This window comes from Phacochoerus africanus, chromosome 7, assembly GCF_016906955.1.
Source record: "Phacochoerus africanus isolate WHEZ1 chromosome 7, ROS_Pafr_v1, whole genome shotgun sequence".
NCBI classification, from domain to species: domain Eukaryota; kingdom Metazoa; phylum Chordata; class Mammalia; order Artiodactyla; family Suidae; genus Phacochoerus; species Phacochoerus africanus.
In genome coordinates, this window is record NC_062550.1 from 85842478 (window position 1) to 85866354 (window position 23877).

General features: G+C 39.1%; 2 protein-coding genes across 3 annotated transcripts in view; one reads left to right on the forward strand and one right to left on the reverse strand.

Moving 5' to 3' along the window:
* PARPBP (PARP1 binding protein) overlaps positions 1 to 20759 on the reverse strand; it is a 69915-nt gene extending 49156 nt beyond the window's left edge. The window contains exons 1-3 of the mRNA XM_047788168.1: positions 20687 to 20759; positions 12205 to 12360; positions 584 to 817 (exon numbers count right to left, since the gene is read on the reverse strand). Coding sequence (XP_047644124.1) covers positions 584 to 817; positions 12205 to 12357 — 387 coding nt within the window. The 5' untranslated portion in view covers positions 12358 to 12360; positions 20687 to 20759. The remainder of the gene's footprint in view (positions 1 to 583; positions 818 to 12204; positions 12361 to 20686) is intronic.
* Positions 20760 to 20840: 81 nt separating this feature from the next.
* Positions 20841 to 23877, forward strand: part of NUP37 (nucleoporin 37) — a 50796-nt gene continuing 47759 nt past the window's right edge. Inside the window, exons 1-2 of one of the 2 annotated variants that reach the window (XM_047788170.1) lie at positions 20841 to 20913; positions 22877 to 23086. In XM_047788170.1, the coding sequence (XP_047644126.1) occupies positions 22910 to 23086 (177 nt within the window). In that variant the 5' untranslated portion in view covers positions 20841 to 20913; positions 22877 to 22909. Of the gene's footprint in view, positions 20914 to 20939; positions 21382 to 22876; positions 23087 to 23877 lie in introns of those variants that run through there. The other variant, XM_047788169.1, reaches the window with a different exon arrangement.

The following is a 23877-nucleotide window of genomic DNA, read 5'->3' on the forward strand; positions in this document are numbered from 1 at the left end:
ATTAAACCAAGAAAGTAAAATACAAAAGCAATCCTTAACATAATTCAAAAAGAAATCACGCATTTGGTACTGATTTGTTACATTTTTTTTAAGTAGCTGTTCTTCCATTTCAACCAAATAAGAACATAAGTTCAACAAAATTTACCACCAAAATATTTCTTCCAAGTAGTGACTAGCTTTCAGGTAGCTAAATTTTCCATTCTTAACATAATCCAAAAAGCAAAAGCATTCTCAAGTTACTATAAATGCTGATACCAGTTTAAAATAAAAATAAATCTAGCCAAATTTTAATCTGATTAAGACAGAATTCTTTTGGAGTTCCCATTGTGGCTCAGTGGTAATGAATCCAACTAGTATCCATGAGGACACAGGTCCCATCCCTGGCCCCACTCAATGGATTAAGGATCGGGCATTGCCATTAGCCTCAGTGTAGGTTGCAGAAGATGCTTGGATCTGGCATTGCTGCGGCTGTGATGTAGGATGACAACTGCAGCTCCAATTTGACCCCAATTTGCCTGGGAACTTCCATATGCCACTGCTGCAGCCCTTTAATAAAAATAAAATTGTATAAAAAAATACTTACAGGAGATATGTTGGTGTGATTTTCATAATTAGAAGTCAAAACACTACATTTGTTATAAACATCGATCAAATCTAACATGTTACTATTCTTCAAGAAATCATGATAAATCCTCCTAATGTTTTCATAATGGTCATTCACTTTCATATTTTCAACTGGTAAGTTCAGTTTCTCATGTAATAAGTATTTCCAGGTCAATAAGACATCGCTGAGAGAGACTGTAAATTCTCCACTGTGCTGAAAGAGATAATGCCAAAAATAAAAAGATAAAGTTGGATACTAGATATTCATTAACTTACAAAGTGGAAAGTATAAACTGAATTTTGTCATAGAAAAGTCTACATTAATTCCTGTGGATTTGAAAAGAACATACAGGAGTTCCCATCATAGCTCAGTGGTTAACGAACCTGATTAGCATCAATGAGGGCATGAGTTCGAACCCTAGCCTAGCTCAGTGGGTTAAGGATCTGGCGTTGCCATAAGCTGTGGTATAGGTCGCAGACACAGCTCAGATCCTGCATGGCTGTGGCTCTGGCATAGGCTAAAGCGGCTACAGCTCTGATTCAACCCCTAGCCTGGGAACTTCCATATGCCACTGGTGCAGCCCTAAAGACCAAAAAAAAAAAAGAAAGAAAGAAAGAAAGAAAGAAAGAAAGAAAGAAAGAAAGAAAGAAAGAAAGAAAGAAAGAAAAGAATGAACAGTTTAGCTATGGAATAATTTTAAAAGCAGATATAAAAGAAAAAGATTTTGAATGTTTTTGAAAACTATGATCAACTATGGTATGTTTACACACGACAAAGTTACCAAATATAGTCATCTTACTTCCTTAACTCCACTGAATTTCTTCTACCCAAAGTGTGGGATGGGTGGGCAGGGAACTGTACTTAAGTGCCATTGATTGGGGAAACATCTGACTGTTAATATTTAGTTCCTTTTAGTTCTTTTTATTAATGTATTTTAATCTTTTATTTAAAACTGTCAATGCCATATCGAATTTCTACATACTACATTATTCCAAGTGTTAGTCTTAAAGTATGATCATAAACATTAAATTTTAAAAATCATGTTTCATTTCATTACCATTTCCAGCAAAGCAAAATATCAGTGCTAAAATTTTGGGTAGAGAAGAATTTTGAATCTTCCCTGTTCATCAATACACTATAACAAACAGGTGCTAAAAAGCCATAGGCAGGTTTCTGTAAGTTGTCAGATGGTACTAATCAGGCCAAGCTGTTCTTTTTTTTTTTCCTCTTCCTCAATATCTACATGATAAATTATCTCAGTGGGCATATTGAGGATTTTCTAAATTGTTGAATTCTGTTCCACTTAAGATTCCAGATATTAATAATAGTGCCCTCTAGAACACGCCAGTCCTAATTTAGTCAAAAAAATTCTAGGAGTTCTCACTGTGGCACAGTGGGTTAATGATCTAGCTTGTCTCTATGGAGGTGCCGGATTGATCCCTAGTCCAGTGGAGTGGGTTAATGATCCAACATTGCTACAGCTGTGGGGAAGGTTGCAGCTGCAGCTGCAGCTTGGATTCCTGGTTCGGGAATTTCCATATGCCTTAGGTGTAGTCTAAAAAGAAAAAGAAAAAAAATTCTAACCATTCCTTTCCAATGCAGCATGAGTAACATTTTTAAGAATCCATATGTGATTTTGAAAAATGCATTTTGTTGCCCTCTTCCACAGTTAAGTTCTGTCAGTACGTTAGTAGTTTCTTCTAATACCAATATCTTTCCATTAACAGCATTTAAAGATGGGTAGGTATTTAAATAATACTATAACTCACTGGAACTAAACCATAACATCATCTTTAGCCAATGAAGAATAATAGAAAGAAATGAGAGGCAAATAATACATTATTTTATACATATCTCTTTCAAATCGGTATCTTTATATCTTTCATAAAAATAAGCCACATTTTCTAATTGCTATCCAAGTTTAAGACAAGGTGTCCAAAACTGCCTTAAAATAATTAACTCTTTGCTCATCCATATGAAAATAACTAAGAAAGTTATCTTTACTGTCCTTAGAATAGAGACCTGTTATAATTATGAAAATTAATTATATTTCATAAAAAACAGTTTCAATGAACAACCAGAAAAAAGTCAGCAATTCTCAAACGTTGGATGCATAACCTAAACGTTAAGATAGATTTATAATTTCTCGGCATTGTACCAAAATTATATACTTTACTTCCCAAGCAAAAATTTTATGGTTTACAAACCATAAAATTTCAAAATGTTAAATTCAGCTAGGGTTTCAAAACTAAATTGTTTTATCTCAAAATTCCTAAAAACTATTTTGTTATAACCACCTCCATGTTAAAATTAGGGTTTTGCCTAATGTCAATGTATAGATCTCATCCTATTGACTATAACTAGTTAAAGTAAAACTATGCAATCTCTTGATCTTGTGAGAAAAGGTTTTGACTAGGTTAACAGTGTTTATACTGGGATTGTAAAAACATTTTAAATCCAAATAAAAATGCACTCCAAATATCAGTTTTCATGATCAGGTGCCCACCATGACAGCATATTCTATTATTCAAACCAGTAACAACTGATTGAGTGAGTCTGTGGTCAAATCAGAAAATGTTTTCCTAGGAAAACATGCCAGCTGGCTAATATTTGAAGGAAATTCAAAATGTTCAATGCCTTAGTTCTCTGATGGACACAAGAAGGATTGTATTTCATAAGAACAAAACTGAGAGTTCCACTTTTTTCAGAGTACTTGTACTTTGGATACTTTACCCAAGTTATTTTTATAATTATTCAAAATTTTAAATAAACTTTACATTTTTAACTAACTGGAATTCTTGTTATCGAAAGAGAAATGACAGCAGGTTTACTTAATAGCAGTAATTGGCTGTTTGACCTTGGAAAATATACTGAAATCCCTCTGAGTCTCAAGCTTCCTTAGTTATAAAGTAAGATTGTATAGATTAACTAACAACTGATAAATGGCAGGTAATCAAAAACGTCAGTTTCCTTTTTTCTTATTCAAAGTAAAATATCAGTTTATTTGTTAGGAGAAGGGTGGTAGATAAATGTAACACAATTTTAAAAACTCTTTTTGTTATGTCACTGCTAGGTCATTTTCATATCTGACAGTAAACCAGAGGTGCTGTGATTGCTTTCCATGAAGTTATAAAAATCAATATCTTTGTTTCATCCAATGGAACATTTGTATGTTCTTAAGACTACTTGAGGCAAAAAAAAATAGCCTTAATAAGGCTATTTTTTACATAATTACCAGAGAGATTAAAACTATGAAGCCAATTCCAACAAAAGGAAAGGCTAAAATTTTATTTGCAATATAGTAATGAAGTTATACAGTAATGAAGTTATTTTATCTGCTATAAAAAGTCATAATCCTTAATGAATCTATAAAAAATTAAATCTTTAGCAGTATAAAACTGCTAGAGAGGTGTCATATAATTTAAGCTAAAGTATCTTCCACCTCAGAAAACCTAAAATCCAAAAACTCAAAGGTTATTTTAACATATCTTTTCTTTTTCTCCACTAAAGCTGTTAAGAAAATAAACACACAATAAACAGACTAACACCTTTACCAGGTATTCAAAGGTTTTAATGTAGTCAAATTCAGTTGTAAGGCTATACTCTAGGGACTTATGTTCTTAAACTTCAGAGAGTTAAAAACCTAAGTAGATCTCAAAACACAGGATGGAAAATATAGATGAAGGATATACCCAACCAACTCCATCTTTTATTACAATCTTCTGCTTCTGAATGCACCTTGCAGACACGTACAAGTTGTTTCATATTACTGAATGACTTGGAAGTCCGAGGCAGATGGGGATGCCTGAGTTAACTCTGTGCGTGGAGAGCTAAAGTAAAACGGACCCACAACCAAACATCCTCACTGTACACATACACACGAACTGTGAGAAGTTCAGTTGCAATTCACCTTTCCTCTTCTTTCCCAACCAGAGCCTGAATCTTCACAGTGAATTAACAAGGAGAAAATTAACAAGTAGAAAGAGACCCTGAGTTAATACTACATAGACAAACTCTAAAGAAAAGGTGACTTAGATTGAATATTTCAATATGTCAAAATTTTTACAATGAGACCTAAATTTTCTTTAGGATATTTTCACTTAGTTTGTGGAAATCATTATTTTTTAATTATTCACAAATAAAACAAAGAAAGTGATTCAAACATGGTCTATTTGATTACACAATAGCCCTCAATCACTATACAAAAACAATTGTTTGTTTTTCTTGTCTTTTTTTTTTAAAGGCCACACCCGTGGCATTTGGAAGTTCCCAGGCTAAGGGTTGAATCAGAGCTGCAGCCGCTAGCCTACATCACAGCCACAACAATGCCAGATCCAAGCTGTGTCTGTGACCTACACCACAGCTCACAGCAATGTGGACCCTTAACCCACTGATCGAGGCCAGGGATCAACCTGCGTCCTCATGGATGCTAGTAAGATTCATTTCCACTGAGCCATGATGGGAACTCCCAGTAATGATTCTTAATAATTTCATATTCTTTCTCTCCTTATTTTCCAGTGCATGGTCACCAAGATTTAACTTTCAGCTAGCCTGATCCGGTTATACAATATCATCAAAACCTATTACTATTTCTTCAGATTATAAAGAGCAACTTTTTTTTGAATGTTCAGGCAATAAAACTGTCAAAACTTGGAAACACACTGCAAAGGAGAGCAAAGGAAACAGACCCTATGATGATCCTTGGGTCTCCAGCTTCAGTGACTGAACAATGGAAGGCAACGTAGGTAAGCTGAGGGAGCAAACAATGTGGTCTACTTTTAAAAACTGATGGACAGACAGTAATGGGACATCAAGGTAAAATATCCAGTGAATAGTTAGCCATACCAGAGTAAAGCTCAGTAGAGAGGTCTGGCATATAAATACTGGTGAAACAACACAAGGGAAGGATATCGAGTCAAAGTGGGTAAAATGTAGCACACTGAAAGATGGCAAAGAAGTGTATAACAAAGAGAGTGTCTAAAATACAGGTAGAACTCGGGAGTTCCCGTCGTGGCGCAGTGGTTAACGAATCTGACTAGCAACCATGAGGTTGCAGGTTCGGTCCCTGCCCTTGCTCAGTGGGCTAACGATCCGGCGTTGCTGTGAGCTGTGGTGTAGGTCGCAGACGCGGCTCGGATCCCGCGTTGCTGTGGCTCTGGCGTAGGCCGGTGGCTACAGCTCCAATTGGACCCCTAGCCTGGGAACCTCCATATGCCGCGGGAGCGGCCCAAAGAAATAGCAAAAAGACAAAAAAAAATAAAATAAAAAATAAAATAAATACAGGTAGAACTCTTTCAAAGGCTAAGAAAGAAACAGTAATAAGTCAACAGCAAAATAAGCAGAGCATATAAATAGACAGTTTAAGAAAATGATACCTAAGTGGTCAGGTAAGAATTTTTAAAAGTGTTTTAAATGCTCTAATTATCAGAAAAATCAAAATGAAATACCACTTTTCTCTTTCAATAACACGGAATATGGAGAGAGATAAGAAAATAGTACTCTCTCTGGAGTTCCCATCGTGGCTCAGTGGTTAACGAATCTGACTAGGAACCATGAGGTTGCGGGTTCGGTCCCTGCCCTTGTTCAGTGGGTTAAGGATCCAGCATTGCCATGAGCTGTGGTGTAGGTTGCAGACGCAGCTCAGATCCCGCACTGCTGTGGCTCTGGTGTAGGCCGGTGGCTACGGCTCTCATTTGACCCCTAGCCTGTGAACCTCCATATGCTGCGGGAGCGGCCCAAGAAATGGAAAAAAGACAGAAAAAAAAAAAGAAAAGAAAAGAAAGAAAGAAAGAAAGAAAGAAAGGAAATAGTACTCTCCTAACTGTAACAGCCCAAGGTGAAGACCAGTACGCAAGTATCAAGTCAACTTAAGGATGTGTCTACTATATGATCCACTGAGTATGGGGCTTAGAGAACCTCTTGTGCAGTCTACAAACATCCTATTTCAATACAGAACTGTTTGTAACACCAAAAACTTCAAACAACCCAAAGGCCTATCAATGTATAAAATGTCATAATAAGGATGACAGTTAAAATGAATAAAATCAACTTTTATATCAGTACTTGAAGAAGTCCTAAAAATAATGCTGGATGATAAAAACAAGACAGAGAAAGAATGCATATCATTTGTTATAATTTAAAAATAGACACACTAACCTAACAGGGCACTTGGCCCAGCTGGATATACAGAGAAACCCCTCCTGGTATAAAATACCTAAAATTATAGAAGAAAATAGGAAAAGTTTTAAAACATATGACTGAATTGTCCACAAGACAAGGAAAATTACAAAGGTCAAAAGCAATGAGAAAATGCCAATATAAAGGGATAAGCAAATGGCAAGGTCTCCCTGGTGTCTACCACTCTCTAGCACTTAAGAACCTGGTTTTTAAGAACTCTCAGCAAAGTTTAGGCGACAAAGCTGACCATAAGAAGACAAGGAGTTAGGAGTTCCCATTGTGGCACAGCAGAAACGAACCCAACTAGTATCCATGAGGACGTGGGTTCAATCCCTGGCCTTGCTCAGTGGCTTGGGGATCCGGCATTGCTGTGAGCTGTGGTGTAGGTCACAGATGTGGATTGAATCCCCCATTGCTGTGGCTGTGGAGTATGCTGGCAGCTGCAGCTCCAATTCAACCCCTAGCTAGGGAACCTCCATATGCTGCAGTGTGGCCCTAAAAAGCAAAAGAAAAAGAAGAAGAAGAAGAGAGGAAGCTGGATCAAAGACCCTCCCTGCCTACTCTGCCATATAAAGTGAAAAGGCCCTAAAGGCCAACACTCTAGTGTGTCCACAGGAAAAAAGTCTGCCCAACAGAAGGTGATAGTAGAGATACTTGCCCCTAAAGAGATTTTTGAAGTAGTCTCAGCATTGTGCTTACGTCTCTGAGTAATTTTCACTTAGGTTTTTTCCTAATAATTAGTTTTTGCTGAGATCAGGGTAATCAGTCATCTACCTCGGCAGAAAATTGAAGGTTTATTCCTGAAGAGGGTAAAATAACCTCTGGACTGAAAAGTGCAGTTGAGGAAAAACGTACCCGAGTGAAAAAAATCATAGGAATTACATGACAGTTTATATTCTAAATTTTCACACTGCTTTCAGGTACCTAACACACTGGCAGCTCAACTTTATACTATTCATGCAGAAGGAAAGGAGACTCTTTTCCGAGGAAATTGTTTCAAAAGGGACATCCTAAAGATGTCAATATCAAAGGTTTCCCAACCAAATGGCCTGGTAAGATGAGGGTGATAAGTGCTAACCCTGCACTCAGAGCTTCCAGAAAACATTTTAGTGCTCCACTTAAACACAGGGAAGTCTCTAATTGGAAGAAAGGAAATCCTTCCAAAATTAAAACCAACAAAAACAAGGAACTTGGAGGAAACAGATTATGCAAGAAGAAAATCTCAACAAAATATTATTAATAGTCTCAAAGAAGAAAAATATTAGACCCCTGAAATCAAGAACAGTATGATATTTTAAAAAGAGAGAGAACAAAAAAAGAGGGTCTTAGAAATAAAGCGACTGGGGAGTTCCTGTCGTGGCTCAGCAGTAATGAAACCAACTAGTATTCACGGAGACTTGGGTTTGATTCCTGGTCTCGATCAGTGGGTTAAGGATCCAGCATTGCCTTGAGCTGTGGTGTAGGTCTCAGATGTGGCTCAGATCTGGTGTTGCTGTGGCTGTAGCATAGGCTGGCAGCCTCAGCTCCAATTGGACGCCTAGCCTGGGAACCTCTATATGCCACAGCCCTAAAAAGACAAAAAAAAAAAAAAAGAAAGAAAGAGAATGACAGAAAAATCCAATAATTATCTATTAAACTAAAGAACTATTAAATATCTTATTGAAAGGAAAGTAAAACAAGGTGAATGGATAAATAAACTGGTACATCCATACAATGGAATATCATTCACTGCCAAAAAAGAAATGAGCTGTCACGCCATGAAAAGATACAGAGGAAACTTAAATACACATTATTAAATGAAAGAAGCCAATCTGAAAAGGCTACATACTATATTCCAGCTACAAGTCACTCTGAAAAAGCAAAATTATGGTGACGGTAAAAAGATCAATGGATGTCAGGGATTGGGGAGAAAGAGGGATGAATATGCACAGCACAGAAGATTTTTAGGGCAGTGAAACTATTGTGTACAAAACTATAATGGTGGATACATGTCATCACACACTTGTCAAAACCCAGAGAATATACAATACCAAGAGTATTTAGGGGTAAAATTTCAGATGTCTGCTACTTACTATCAAATGATTCATACAGAATAAAAACAATATGCATGTTGTATACATGTTCGTGTACAACATATACATGTGTACACTGATATTTATATACGCATACAAAATACTAAAAGAATGATGCAAATGTGGCAAAAATGAAAATAACTGAGTAATCTAACTGTAAGTCATATAGGAGTTCAGAATACTATGCATGTCACTTTTCTAGAAGTTTAAACAGTTTTTCAAAATAAAAAGTCAAAAAAGTGCTACTTCTATTTTTTTGTTTGTTTTAGGGCTGCACCAGTGGCATATGGTAGTTCCCAGGCTAGGGGTCGAATCAGACCTACGGCTGCTAAACTACACCACAGCCACAGCAACGCCAGATCCGAGCTGCATCTGTGACCTGCGCCGCAGCTTATGGCAACACCGGTTCCTTAACCCACTGAGTGAGGCCAGGGATCAAACCCACATCCTCATGGATACTAGTTGGGTTTGTTACCACTGAGCCGTGACGGGAACTCCTAAAATTGATTTTTAACAATAACTGTTATTAAAAACAAGGAACAACAATCTGACATGTAACCACCTACCACCACCCACCTCAACCACCACCACCACCACCCACCCCTCTTCAGCTATATTGACCCTTCTGTCTTTTCTCAAACTCTAACTGCAGTCTCTGGCCAATCCGAAGTCTCCTGCCAAGGGATTCTACATATGCTGTTCCTCCTTCCTCATCTTGGCTCCCACTCCCTTGCCTACTTAACACCTCGCCTTCCTTTAGGACCCAGCTTCATCTCTCTGACCAGGTTAATCCCCTGGTCTCATAGCACCATATATCTTTTCTTCTGATAGCTGCAATTTTACATTTGTTTGTATTACTCTCTACTTAATGTCTGCCTCACCTACTAGGCAATTAGCTTCATAAAGACAATAAGCTCCACATAGACAAGAGCCCTGTCAAGTTTTCCTCACCATTTTAAGCCCCAACACTTATGACAATGCCTGGTATACAGCAGAAGCCAAATAAAAGGGGAAAAAAAGAAATCTATGGCAAGGAGGAAGAGAGGGAAGAAATTAACATTTATATAAACAGGAGTTCCCGTTGTGGCGCAGTGGTTAACGAATCCGACTAGGAACCATGAGGTTGCGGGTTCGGTCCCTGGCCTGGCTCAGTGGGTTAACGATCCGGCGTTGCCGTGAGCTGTGGTGTAGGTTGTAGACGCGGCTCGGATCCCGCGTTGCTGTGGCTCTGGCGTAGGCCGGTGGCTACAGCTCCGATTCAACCCCTAGCCTGGGAACCTCCATATGCCGCGGGAGCGGCCCAAGAAATAGCAACAACAACAACAAACAAACAAACAAACAAAGACAAAAAAAACCATTTATATAAACAGCTAAACGGCTGTATTGGCCTTCCTGCTGATCTTTGAACATGTCAGGCATTTTTCCACCTCAGGGCCCTTGCATCTGCTGTCCCCTTTTTGCCTGGTAGTCCCTTCCCACAAAAAGGAACTACCTCCTTTCCTCTCTTTCAAATCTTTGCTCAAATGGCAACTTCTCAATAAGCTCTTCCTTGACCCCCCTTTTTCGAATTGCAGGAACTCCACCCCAAACTCTATACTCCTAAGGTGCATCTCCATTTTAATCTGCACTCCTTAGGTGCACCTCCATTTTAATATTATGACCTAAAATACTAAATATCCTACTAATTAGAGTATTACCTGTCTCTCCCAACTAGAAGATTAATTCCATAAGAGAAGAGATTTCCTTCAGTGCTATATTCCCAATGCTTAGAATAATGTCTAGGACACACTAAAAACTCAATAAATATGTGTTGATAGATTTGACAAAATTTTGTCAAAATTCTTCAATGTTCAAAATTTACTTAATGTACATCTTTTTAAAATCTATATCTTGGAGTTCCCGTTGTGGCTCAGTGGTTAACGAATCCAACTAGGAACCATGAGGTTGCAGGTTCGAGCCCTGGCCTCGCTCAGTGGGTTTAGGATCCAGCATTGCCGTGAGCTGTGGTGTAGGTCGCAGAAGCGGCTTGGATCCAGTGTTGCTATGGCCCTGGTGTAGGCCAGCGGCTAAAGCTCCAATTAGACCCCTAGTCTGGGAACCTCCACATGCTGCAGGTGCGGCCCTAGAAAAGACAAAACAAAACAAAAAAAGACAAGAAAAATAAAATAAAAAATATGTATCTTAAAATGTATCTTTTTTATATTATCTAATTAATATATATCTTTTACTTAATACATATCTTTTCACAACTATCCACGTATAGGAAAAACTCTGTTGTTTTAACATTATATAATTCCTAATTTTGAGGTGTTAAATTATTCTTCCTTTTTCAAAAGGATGATTCCAGTCAATATTTTTTCTCAATAGCTTTATGTGTCAACATGAGAAATGTTCAAATCTGTCAGTATCTGATTTGGGGGAATATTTTACTGGAGTATGAAATCTAAAAGACTGGGAACACTAACGTATAGGATTAAAACAATTCATCTGAATGTCATTTCACTATCTAGCCCAACAGACCCACTGAAACCACTTCTCCCTTCAAAAATCATCTTTTTTTAGTCAAGACAGTCTCCTTACCATCTTCAAACCACTATGATTTTAATCTCTCTGGATGCTTTCTCTAAACTGACTTTCCCCTTCCTTCATTCCTTCTTTAAATCCTGCCCATCCAAAGACTTCCTTCCTTTAAGTATACTGTGTAAAACCCAAGAAGCCTTTCTTTTTTTTTTTTTTTCCTTTTTTGGGGCTGCTCCCGAGGCATATGGAGGTTCCCAGGCTAGGGGTCTAATCGGAGCTGTAGCTGCCAGCCTACACCAGGGCCACAGCAACTCGGGATCGAGCCGCTTCTACGACCCATGCCACAGTTCACGGCGACGCTGAATCCTTAACCCACTGAGCAAGCCCAGGGATCGAACCTGAAACCTCATGGTTCCTTATCGGATTCGTTAACCACTGAGCCATGATGGAAACTCCTTGGATTATATTTAAATAAACATTATTTATGTGGGCCTTACAGAACTTTTTAGATAAAAAGTCCTATAAAGTAAAAATAATTTAACCATAATAATCATAATAGTTGTATATTTACCTTAAGATTTAAATTAAACATCAAATGTACATGTCTTAAGTTAATTTATACATATAAAAGCCTTATTTTTGGAACAAATCATTTCAAATCCAATCATAATATTTTGACAACCATATGAAGAGGCACTTGTGAATAGAATATATTGATATTACCATAGGAGGGCATATATTGCGAAGAAATTAATGAAATTAAGCTTATTCAAATGGTCAGCAATCAAAAGTCACTTTTAAAAAAAGTTAACCTAAATACAGTTTACTAACCTGTTTATTGTTCTCTGCCATGGAAAGCTGCAATGCCAAGAGCATGGAGTCTGCGCCACATACAGTAGTTCTCTCAGAGTTACAGAGACTGTGCCAATTCCTTCTGAACTCTTTAATCATATCCATGACAGACTTCTGATTAAGCACAGCCATTCTCTTAAAGCAGGACAGAATGCAATGTTAAAAAGTCTTACTTAATTGGAAATTAATATCTAACATGTATAAGGAAGCAAAGTTAGAGAAAAATAAATAGTGAACAAGAGGTCACTTCATATTTACTAAGATTGCTTGTAATTAAATTTAGGAAAATAGAATAATACAATATCTGCCCAATCATATTTTCTTCTTTAGTTTTCTAAAGCCAGATCTTTTAAAATAAGAAAGCCAATCTTATTCAACCTGAAAGCTCATATAAAACAGATAAATGCAAATTCTGAAAACATAATTATAGACACAAATATAGCTACTTAAAGTCTTTTTTTAAATATTTGTTTTGAGAGAGAGATGGTAATATCTGTGGTAAAGTCAATTTCTTCCCATGCCTATATTGTCCCAAAAGGTGTGGTCTATTTTTCATCCCTTTGAATCTGGGTCAGCCATGTGACTGGATTTGATCAAACAGAATGTAGCAAGAATGAAATCATGGGCATTCCAAGCCTAGACCTTGTACAGAAAATAGTTAATACAGCAGGTCTGACTACTATCCTTTGAAAAGCCAGCTTACAAGGTTAGCCCTTGGTTGGCAAATGGGAACTAGATTTCAGGAGGGTTTCCAAAAAAAAAAGGGTTCACTGTGCCTAAACTATTTGTACAAATAATACGGTTTATGCTGACCATATGCTTTCCTCTTGTGTCTGGAATTTTGGAACACAGAGGATACCCTGATGTTTCGCCTCCAGTAAAAACCCTGGGCACTGAATCTCTAAAGAGCTTCCCTGACAGACATTTCATATGTTCTTGCTTGGGGAATTAAGCATATCCTGAGTGATTCCATTAAGAGAAGACTTTTTGAAGCTTGAACCTGATCTCCCCTGGACCTCACCCCATGTACCTTCTCCCTTTGTTGATTGTACTTGGTATCTTTTTGCTATAACACAATTGCTGAGCCCTCTTAGCAATTGATCCAACCTGGGATAGTCTTGGCAGCCTCCTGACACAGGGCCTTGCAGCTCTGGCTCTTACTCTCTTGATACCCTTAGAATGACATATGAAGAAGCCTGCTGGAGAGGCCATATGGAGGAGAACCAAAGCACTCTTGCTGGCAACCAACACCAACTCACAGACATGTGAGTAAGACTATCTTAGATTATCTAGACCTAATCAACATGTAGATGAAATACAGCCAAATAAGTGATTCTAGGCAAGACCAGCAGAACCACGTAGCTCAGTCCAGCTCAAACTACTGATCCACAGAATCATGAACAAATAAACAGTTGTTGTTTTAAAGCTACTAAATTTCAGAGTGATTTGTTACACAATAATAGACAACTAATACAGTAACAGCTAATATTTAGAAGGTTTCCTGGTGCCAGACACTTTCCAAAAGCTTAACATTTATTACCTCATTCACTCTTCACAAGAGTCCAGTGAGGAAGGTCTATTATCCTCATTTTACATCTGAAGAAGGCAATACCCTATATCATTCAGTTAGCAAATAGCCAAACGAACCTAAATCCAAGCTACCTAACTCCAAAGCTGTACTCTTAAATCACTATATTACAATACTTCTCCTGACAGACAAAAACCTTTCAAAATAATTGTATGTAGTTCCTACATTTAATATACTCAATCCTATATGAAGCAGCTAATTCTTTGAGTGAACAAACAAGTTGGCTAAGATTTTCCTCCTACTTTCTTTTAAGTACCCCAGTCTCCAACATAGCCACATACCATTATATTATTTTGGATATTTTACTGCACACATCCCATTTACTTATTCCTTCAGTTATCTTTCTCCCCTTCTTTTTTTTTAATGTGGCATAAACAGAATCCCAGCTGTTTACTAGGTATCTTGGATTTGTATGATCAAAAAATGGGCATGTGCTATTTATAAAATGATGATTTATAGACATAATCAGTGATACAATTTAAAGACACAAGTTATTGGGTGTTCTCTTGTGGGTTAAGTATCCAGAGTTGCCACAGCAGCAGCTTGGGTCACTGCTCTGGCAGGGATTTGATCCCTGGCCAGGGAACTTTCACATGCCACAGGCACGGCAAAAAGAAAAAAAAAGTTATTAAAATTCCTGGCCACAGCAATCAGACAAGAGAAATAAAGGATTTCAAAATTGGAAAGGAAGAGGTAAAACTGTCACTACATGCAGATGACATGATACTATATATAGAAAACCCTCAGGACTCCATGCAAAAACTACTAAATTTGATAAATGAATTCAGCAAAGTAGCAGGATACAAGACTAACATTCAGAAAGCAATTGCAGAGTTCCCACTGTGGCTCAGCAGGTTAAAGACCCAATATTATCTCCATGAGGATATGGGTTCAATCCTTGGCCTCACTCAGTGAGTTAAGGATCCAGCATTGCTGCGAGCTACAGCGTAGGTCACAGATGCTGCTTGGATCCGATATTACTGGGGCAGGGATGTGGGCCGAAGCTGTACCTCCAATTTCACCATTGGCCCAGGAACTTCCATATGCCACAGATGCGGCCATAAAAAGAAAAAGGAAGGAAGGATGGAAGGAAGGAAGGAAGGAAGGGAGGGAGGGAGGGAGGGAGGGAGGGAGGGAAAAGAAAGAGAGATGAAGGAAGGAAGGAAGGAAGCTAATAATAAAATACCAGAAAAGGAGTTCCCATTGTGGTGCAGTGGAAACAAATGTGACTAGCATCCATGAGGATGCTGGACCAATCCTTGGCCCCTTAGTTGGTTAAGGATCCAGGACTGCCGTGAGCTGTGGCATAAGCCACTAACACCATTCAGATCCCACACTGATGTGGCTATGGCTGTGGCCTGCAGCTATAGCTTGATTTGAGTCCTAGCCTGGAACTTCCATATGGGGCACTTGTGGCCCTAAAAAAGAAAAAAAAAACAGAAAAGGGATATAAAATATAATACCTTTAAGTCACACAAAAAAATATGAAATACCTAGGAACAAACATGACCAGTGAAAGATTTATATGCTAAGAACTATAAAACATCAATAAAGGAAATTAAAGAGCATTCAAAGAAATGGAAAGATATCCCATGCTCTTGGATTGGAAGAATTAACACTGTTAAAATGGCCATACTACACAAAGCAATCTAAAGATTTAATGTGATCCCTATCAAATAACCCACGACATTTTTCACAGAAGTAAAACAAATATTCTAAAATTTGATATGGAACCATAAAAGACCCAGAACTGCCAAAGCAATCCTGATGAAAAAACACAAGGCATAACTCTCTCAGACTTCAAAGCATAGTAATCAATACTACAAGCAATAGTAATCAAAACAGTGTGGTACAAAAACAGACGTATGGATGAATGGAACAGAATAGAGAGCCCAGAATAAATGCAAACACCTACAGTTTATTAGTCTTTGATAAAGGAGGCAAAAATACAAAATGGGGAAAAGCCTCTCAGCAAAATGAAAAGCTTCATAAGACTGGAAAACTGCAGGTAAATCAATGAAACTAGAACAACATCATCGCACGATGCACAAAAACGAACTCAAAATGGCTTAAGGACTTAAACAGTTTAAGATATGATATCAGAGTTCCCATGATGGCGCAGCAGAAACAAGTCCAACTAGGAACCATGAGGTTGCAAGTTCGATCCCTGGCCTTGCTCAGTGGGTTGAGGATCTGGCATTGCCACGAGCTGTGGTGTAGGTTTGCAGGTGCAGCTCGAATTCTGGCATTGCTTGTGGCCGTGGCATAGGCCGGCAGCAACAGCTCTGATTAGACCCCTAGCCTGGGAACCTCCTTATGCCAGTGGTGCGGCCCTAAAAAGGACAAAAGACAAAAAAAAGAAAGAGACGATACCATAAAACTCCTAGAAGGGAACATAGGCAAAACATTCTCTGACGTAAACTGTAAAATGTTTTCTTAGGTCAGTCTCACAAGGCAAGAAATAAAAACAAAAATTTTTAAAAAAACAAACAAACAACCTCATCAAAAAATGGGCGGAAGATCATAACAGACAATTCTCCAAGAAGACATACAGATGGCCAAAAAACACATGAAAAGACGTTCAACATCATTCATTATCACAGAAATGCAAATCAAAACCACTATGAGGTAACACTTTACACCACCCAGAATGGCCATCATCAAAAAATCTACAAACAATAAGTGCTGGAGAGGGTATGGAGGAAAGGAACCCTAGTACACTGCTGGTGGGATTGTAAATTGGTGCAACCACTGTGGAAAACAGTATGGAGATGCCTCAGAAAACTAAAATAGAACTACCAGTTGATCCAGCAATCCCACTCCTGGGCATCTATCCAGAGGAAACCATGACTCGAAAAGACACATGTACTCCAGTGTTCATTGCAGCAGTATATACAATAGCCAAGATATGGAAACAACCTAGATGTCCATTGACAGAGGAATGGATCAAGATGTGGTACATATACACAATGGAATACTACTCAGCCATTAAATGGAACAAAATACTGGCATTTTTAGCAGCATGGATGGACCTAGAAATGATCATGCTAAGTGAAGTCAGTCAGACAATGAGACACCAACATCAAATGCCTATCACTGACATGAGGAATCTGAAAAAATGGATACAATGAACTTCTTTGCAGAACAGATGCTGACTCAAAGACTTTGAAAAACTTACGGTTTCCAAAGGAGCCAGTTTGGGGGGTGGGGTGATGCACTGGGGGTGGGTGATGGAAATCCTATAAAATTAGATTGTGGTGATCATTGTACAACTATAAATGTAATAAATTCATTGAGTAATTTTTTAAAAGTCATACAGGAAAAGAGGTTAAATTACTACATATATGTATGAGTTGGATTTTTTAAAAAAGTAAATATATCTAAAATTTAAAAAAATTTAAAAAACAAACAAAAACAGAGGGAGCCTCAAACTTACAAGCTTTTGTACAGCAAAGGGAAAAGTAAAACAAAAAGACAACCTAGGGAATGGAAGAAAATAGTTGCAAACAATGCAACTGACAAGAAATAGTTGCAAAACAATGCAACCTAGGGAATGGAAGAAAATAGTTGCAAACAATGCAACAACTCATACAACTAAACAAGAAAAAATGAATGACCCAATTGAAAATGGGCAAAAGACCTAAATAGATGTTTCTCCAAAAAAAAAAATATAGAAGGTCAGTAGGTAAATGAAAAGATGCTCAATACTGCTAATTATTAGAGAAATGCAAATCAAAAGTACAATGAGGTTCCACCTCATACCAGTCAGAATGGCCATCATTAACATGTCTACAAATAACAATGCTGGAGAGGATGTGGTGAACAGGAAACTCTCCTACACTGTTGATGGAAATGTAAATTGGTACAACCACTATGGAGAACAGTATGGAGGCTCCTCAGAGAACTAAGTATAGAATTACCATATGACCCAGCAATCCCACTACTGGGCATATATCCAGACAAAACTATAATTCAAAAAGACACATGCACCCCTACGTTCATAGCAGCACTATTCACAATAGCCAAGACATGGAAAACAACCTAACTGTCCATCGACAGATGAATGGATTAAGAAGGGGTGGTACATACACATGATGGAATACCACTAAGCCATACAAAAGAATGAAATAATGCCACTGGCAGCAACACGGATGGACTTAGAGACTCTCGTACTAAGTGAAGTAAGAAAGAGAAAGACAAACACCATATGATATCACTCATATGTGAAATCTAAAATATGACACAAATGAACCTATCGACAAAACAGAATTACAGACATAGAGAACAGACTTGGTTGCCAAGGTGGAGTGGGGAGGAAAGGGATAGACTGAGAGTTTGGGATTAGTAGATACAACTATTACATTTAGAATGGATAAACAATAAGGTCCTGCTATATATAGCACAGGGAACTATATCCCATCTCCTGGGATAGACCATGATGGAAAATAATGTAAGAAAGGGAATGTATACATACGTATGACTGTATCACTCAGATCTGAGCTGCATCTGTGACCTATGCCACATGCTGCAGCAAAGCTGAATCCTTAACCCACTGAGAGAAACCAAGGATTGAACCTGCATTCTCACAGACACTATGTTGGGTTCTTAACCCACTGAGCCAAAATGGGAACAATCCCTCGCAAATTTTTTAAATAAAAAAATAAAGATACAAGTAACAGTTTAATTAAAGTAGCTACAGAAGGAGTTCCCTTGTGGTGCAGCAGATTAAGGATCAGGTGTTTTCATTATAGTGGGGCTTGGGTGACTGCTGTGGAGGTTTGATCTCTGGCCAAGGAACTTCCACATGCTGCTGGCACAACCAAAAAAAAAAAAAAGAAAGAAAGAGCAGGTCCAACTGAGTAAACAGTAAAATTTTCTTCAAAACATCACTGTCATCTCTTAAAAGGAAAAAAAAAAAGAAAGTAGAAAAGTAAAGCTTCAATGATATAATCAGTTTGCCTGAAATAAATTTTTAGTAGTAAATTATTTACTGGAATTATTTAAAGATATTATAAATTCAGACTGCTAAGAATGAAGGCTAATCTGGAATTAGACTGTTCAGAAGCCTGGCTTCACCAGTTACAAGCTGTGAAAATTTCTCCAAGTTATGTCACCTCTCCCTGCCTCAGCTTCCTTGTACTGAAAATGAAAATAATAATAGTCCTGGAGTTCCCATCGTGGCGCAATGGTTAACGAATCCAACTAGGAACCATAAGGTTGTGGGTTTGGTCCCTGGCCTTGCTCAGTGGGTTAAGGATCCGGCGTTGCCGTGAGCTGTGGTGTAGGCTGTAGACGCAGCTCAGATCCCTTGTTGCTGTGGTTCTGGTGTAGGCCGGTGGCTACAGGTCCGATTAGACCCCTAGCCTGGGAATCTCCATATGCCATGGAAGCGGCTCTAGAAAAGGCAAAAAGACAAAAAAAAAAGACAAAAGAAAATAATAATAGTCCTATCTCACAGGATTTTGTGAAAAGTAAATGGCATAAATACAAGTTAAGCTTTTAGAACAATGTCTGGCACATATAAAAGTCAATAATCTCAGAGTTCCCTTGTGGTGCAGCAGGTTAAGGGTATAGCATTGTCACTGCAGTGGGACAGGTTTGATCCCTGCCCTTGGAACTTCTGCATGTCCCAGGTGCCCAGGTGATACTAAAAAAAAAAAAAAAAAAAAAAAAACTCCACAAAAACAAAATACAAGAAAAAAAGGTCAATAGTCTTATCCAGGGTCAGCACACTTTTGGAAAAGGTCAAATAGTAAACATTTAAGGTGTGGAGGCCATAAAGTCTCCGTTACAACTATGCAACGGTGACCTTGCAGTGTGAAAATAGCCATAGACAATACATAAACAAATAAGCATACTTGCACGTCAGCAAAACTTCACAGAAAAGGGAAATTTGAATTTCATGCAATTTTTACAAAACACAAAATACTACTCTTCCTTTGATTTTTTTTTCCAACCATCCAAACATGTAAAACCCATTCTTAGCTTAGGAACTGGCTACACAAAAACAGGAAGTGTCACCAGTTTGCCAAGCCTGGTTTAGTCTGGACTCTTCCAGTAGCTAGCTGGCTGTGGGAGCCCAGGCAATAAACTTTACATTACTGCCTAGGTAGAGGTATAATACCCTCCAGAAATCAAAGAGACAATGAATATACAAGCATTCAAATGTCAGGCTGCATTATACAAAAACAGTAGTAGAAGGCGGCAATGATTATAAACATTTGCTTTTAAAAATTAGATTCCAGGCTGCACTGTACCAAAAATTGAAAGGAGGGGAAATGTCACTGGGGAGGCAGGGTGATATGGCTGCAAGAACTACATTTTGAGTCAGACCATCCAGGGTCTACATCAGGGTCCCCCTTTATTGCCTGTATGTCCTTCAGTATTTAAAACCTGATGAGCATAAACTTCTACATCTGTAAAACAAGGAAGATATCTCCTACCTCACATTATGAGACGTTAGTAAGAAAAGTAAATAATCCACCTAGTGCCGGGCACTTAGTAGGTGCTCAATAAAAAACAGCAGTCAGTTGCTGCCCAGGGTCAGAATACAGGTCCGAACAGTTCCTTGGGAGGATGTAACAAGGAGAAGGCGAAAGTGGGGAATTGGAGTCTACATGTGTTAGGACTGGAATCCTGATTTTCTGACTAACTAATGAATCTAAGTAGGGCTCACAAAGCCTTCCAGCTCCATCACTGGGTCCTACGAATTGTTTAACACCCCCAAACCAAACCAAGCTCCAGAGCAAAGACTGCACAAACAATACCCTAGACCATCACATGCGCTTTGCTGTTACCGAAAAATCCTCACAAGTCGCGGCTTGAAGCGCCACTTAAAGTGTGACAGGCAGGTGAGGAAGAGGTGACACTCACCTGACTGAAGGGAGACAGGGAAAGCGCCGACTCGCCTGAAAAAAGCTCCGGCCCGACTACAGCTCGGCGACTGTGCCCGTGATCGCGGGTTTACACTTTAAATCTCGCGGGAGAGTCCGGGAGCCAATCATCGTTCCCGCCCTCTGACCCGGAAGCAGAGTCGGCGCGCGCCGCTGCAGCCCCCACCGGACACCAGCTCCCCTCTAGCTGCTTCCAGGCGCAATCTGGTGCGTATCGCGCGTGAGCCCAAGGGAGCGCCCCGCTCTGCTACCGGCTGCCCCGTGCCCCCACCTTATCCCTGAGAGTTCCTCCTCTCTCCGGGACCGTTCCCCACTACTCTTCCTTCAGACCTCAGGTTCGGGGAGGTGATAGCGGCGTCTCGCGGGATTGCCTGGATTTGGAAGAGGCGTCAGGGCTCTGCAGACACTTCTCTTGTTCCCTCGCTCCTCTGTCCCAGCAGTAGTAGAGGGGCAACTCCAGCCTACCTTGTACGAAGAGACCTTGAGAACGTAATTAGACTGGGCGCTGCTTTAATGAGTCATTAGGATCTGAGTTTCCTGATCTGGGATCTTTTGCACTTCCCACATCTTACCTGCTTGTCACCCTTAACAAATGTTCAGCCTCCGATACCCACTCGTAAGGTTTATAGACTTCCCGAGGTGGAACCCATCTGATTCTCAGTAAAGATGCATCAGGTATTTGACCTGTTTGTTATCGAGCCCAGCTGTTTTCAGGACAACCCCTGCCATCCAGTAAAAAAAAAGGGGGGGGGAACCTTTTTAGAATCATTTGGGAATGCTACTTCCAGAATGCACCCCAGGCTTATAAATGGTTAGTTGTTTTGTGCCTGGTTTTATGAATATTATTCTTATATTTTTGCTCTCCTTCTTCCGGATTCTATATTTTGTATTTGCTTATATCGTAGCACTTTTCACCCTGAATCATAAATAACCCTGGATTGTGAGCTCCTTCAAGGCAGGAGTCTGTGTTTTTCTTCTCTACCACTAGTGCTCAAAAGATAGGACATAAGAGGGGCCGTGACCCTGCACAACTGCTTCTTATGCATAAGAAATTTAACTAAGAAATGTAGCAGGGAACAGGTTAAGAACAGCCGCAATCTTCAAGTTATTGGAGGAAGTGACATGCTCTCCTTTGGGTGGACCTGGTCTCAGTGCTTTGTCGAAAATAAGCCACAATGGAAAAAAATTTTTCTTTCTTAAACAATTTTTTTAAAAAAGAAAGTCTTTCAAATTCTAGCTCCTCTTGGAGTTCCCGCCGTGGCTCAGTGGTTAACAAATCCGACTAGGAACCATGAGCTTGCAGGTTCTATCCCTGGCCTTGCTCAGTGGGTTAAGGATCTGGCATTGCCGTGAGCTGTGGTGTAGCCTGTAGACGCGGCTCAGATCCCTTGTTGCTGTGGCTCTGGCGTAGGCCTGCAGCTACAGCTCCGATTAGACCCCTAGCCTGGGAATCTCCATATGCCACAGGAGCGGCTCAAGAAAGCGCAAAAAAAAAAAAAAAAAGGCAAATTCTGGCTCCTCTTATGAGCTTGGCAAGCTAGTTAACCTCCCCTTTTTTTTTTTTTTTTTTGTCTTTTTGCTATTTCGTGGGCCGCTCTCGCGGCATATGGAGGTTCCCAGGCTAGGGGTCGAATCGGAGCTGGAGCCACCGGCCTACGCCAGAGCCACAGCAACGCAGGATCAGAGCCGCGTCTGCGACCTACACCACAGCTCACGGCAATGCCGGATCGTTAACCCACTGAGCAAGGGCAGGGATCGAACCCGCAACCTCATCGTTCCTAGTCGGTTTCGTTAACCACTGCGCCACGACGGGAACTCCAACCTCCCCTATTTTTATAAAATAGGAACCATAGGTAATACCTCCCTTTTAGGTTCGTACAAGTGTTAGACATGATAATGTCAGGAAATTACTTAACATGGCGCCTGCAAGTAGTGCTCCATAAATGTCAACCATCATTAATTTTTAATGAATGTATATATTAATGTAGTTCTATCTTTAAGTACTGATTTTATCTTTTGAACAATGTAAACAGAATTTAGTGGTGACACTGCAAGTATTATTTAAAGTATTTCAGTAATTTTTTTAGCTATTTTTCGTCACATTATTTTGATTAATTTGTTGAAAATAGCACTTTGACCATTTCTGTCTGTGTTTGTGCTTAATCCACAGTTTCGTGACCTTTTCCAATAGACGGGTATTTTTATGCAAGTTTTGCCATACAGGATGAAGCAAGATCCCACAAGAAATGCTGCCTACACTGTGGATTGTGAAGATTATGTGCACGTGGTAGAATTCAATCCCTTTGAGAGTGGGGATTCAGGAAACCTGATTGCTTATGGTGGCAATAATTTTGTGGTCGTTGGCACATGTACATTTCAGGTTAGTGTATAAAACTGCAGTGAATGACAGTGAAATGTTTCGCTGATAAAAGGACTTATACAGACTTCAGTAAACTGGCTAAACTTTGGAAGTATATTGAGTTCGAATGTAAAACAAAAATGATATGAAGAACTACAGAGGAAGATATTCTCAGTAATATATGCCTGATATTTGTGCAAACAATAAAAAAGTAGTGAAAAAGAAGAATACAGTTGATCCTTGAACAACATGGGTTGAACTGTATAGTCCACCACATGGATTATTTTCAGGAGTAAAAACTAGGATACTACAGGATCTGCATTCGGTTAATCTGCTGATGTGGAGAAACTGCTGATAGGGAGAATCTACTGCAAGTTATACTAAGATTTTCAACTGCATGGAGAGTTGGCATGCTAACCTCTGTGTTGTTCAGGGATAATGGAGATACACATACACACACAAACACACAGGCTCCTCTTTGACTTCATGATTAGAAGTAGAATATTCTGGTAATCGAAGGATATGCTTCACTGAACATTGTTATCTACAGGGAAAATACTAATTAGAAACCCACCTTTTCTACTTTCCACTTTGACATAGGAAACAAACTAATATGGAGAGTTTAAAAAATGATTCTCCAGGAGATTTTATGGCAGTTATGATATTCAGCTTTTCCATTAATCTGCTCCCATACTTTTTATACATTTAAAGCATACATCTAGAATATACAAAGAGTGGGATCATCCTAATTGAACAGGCAGTTTAACATAGTCACTAAGACAGTACACCCTGAAGCCAAAAAGTCTAGGTTC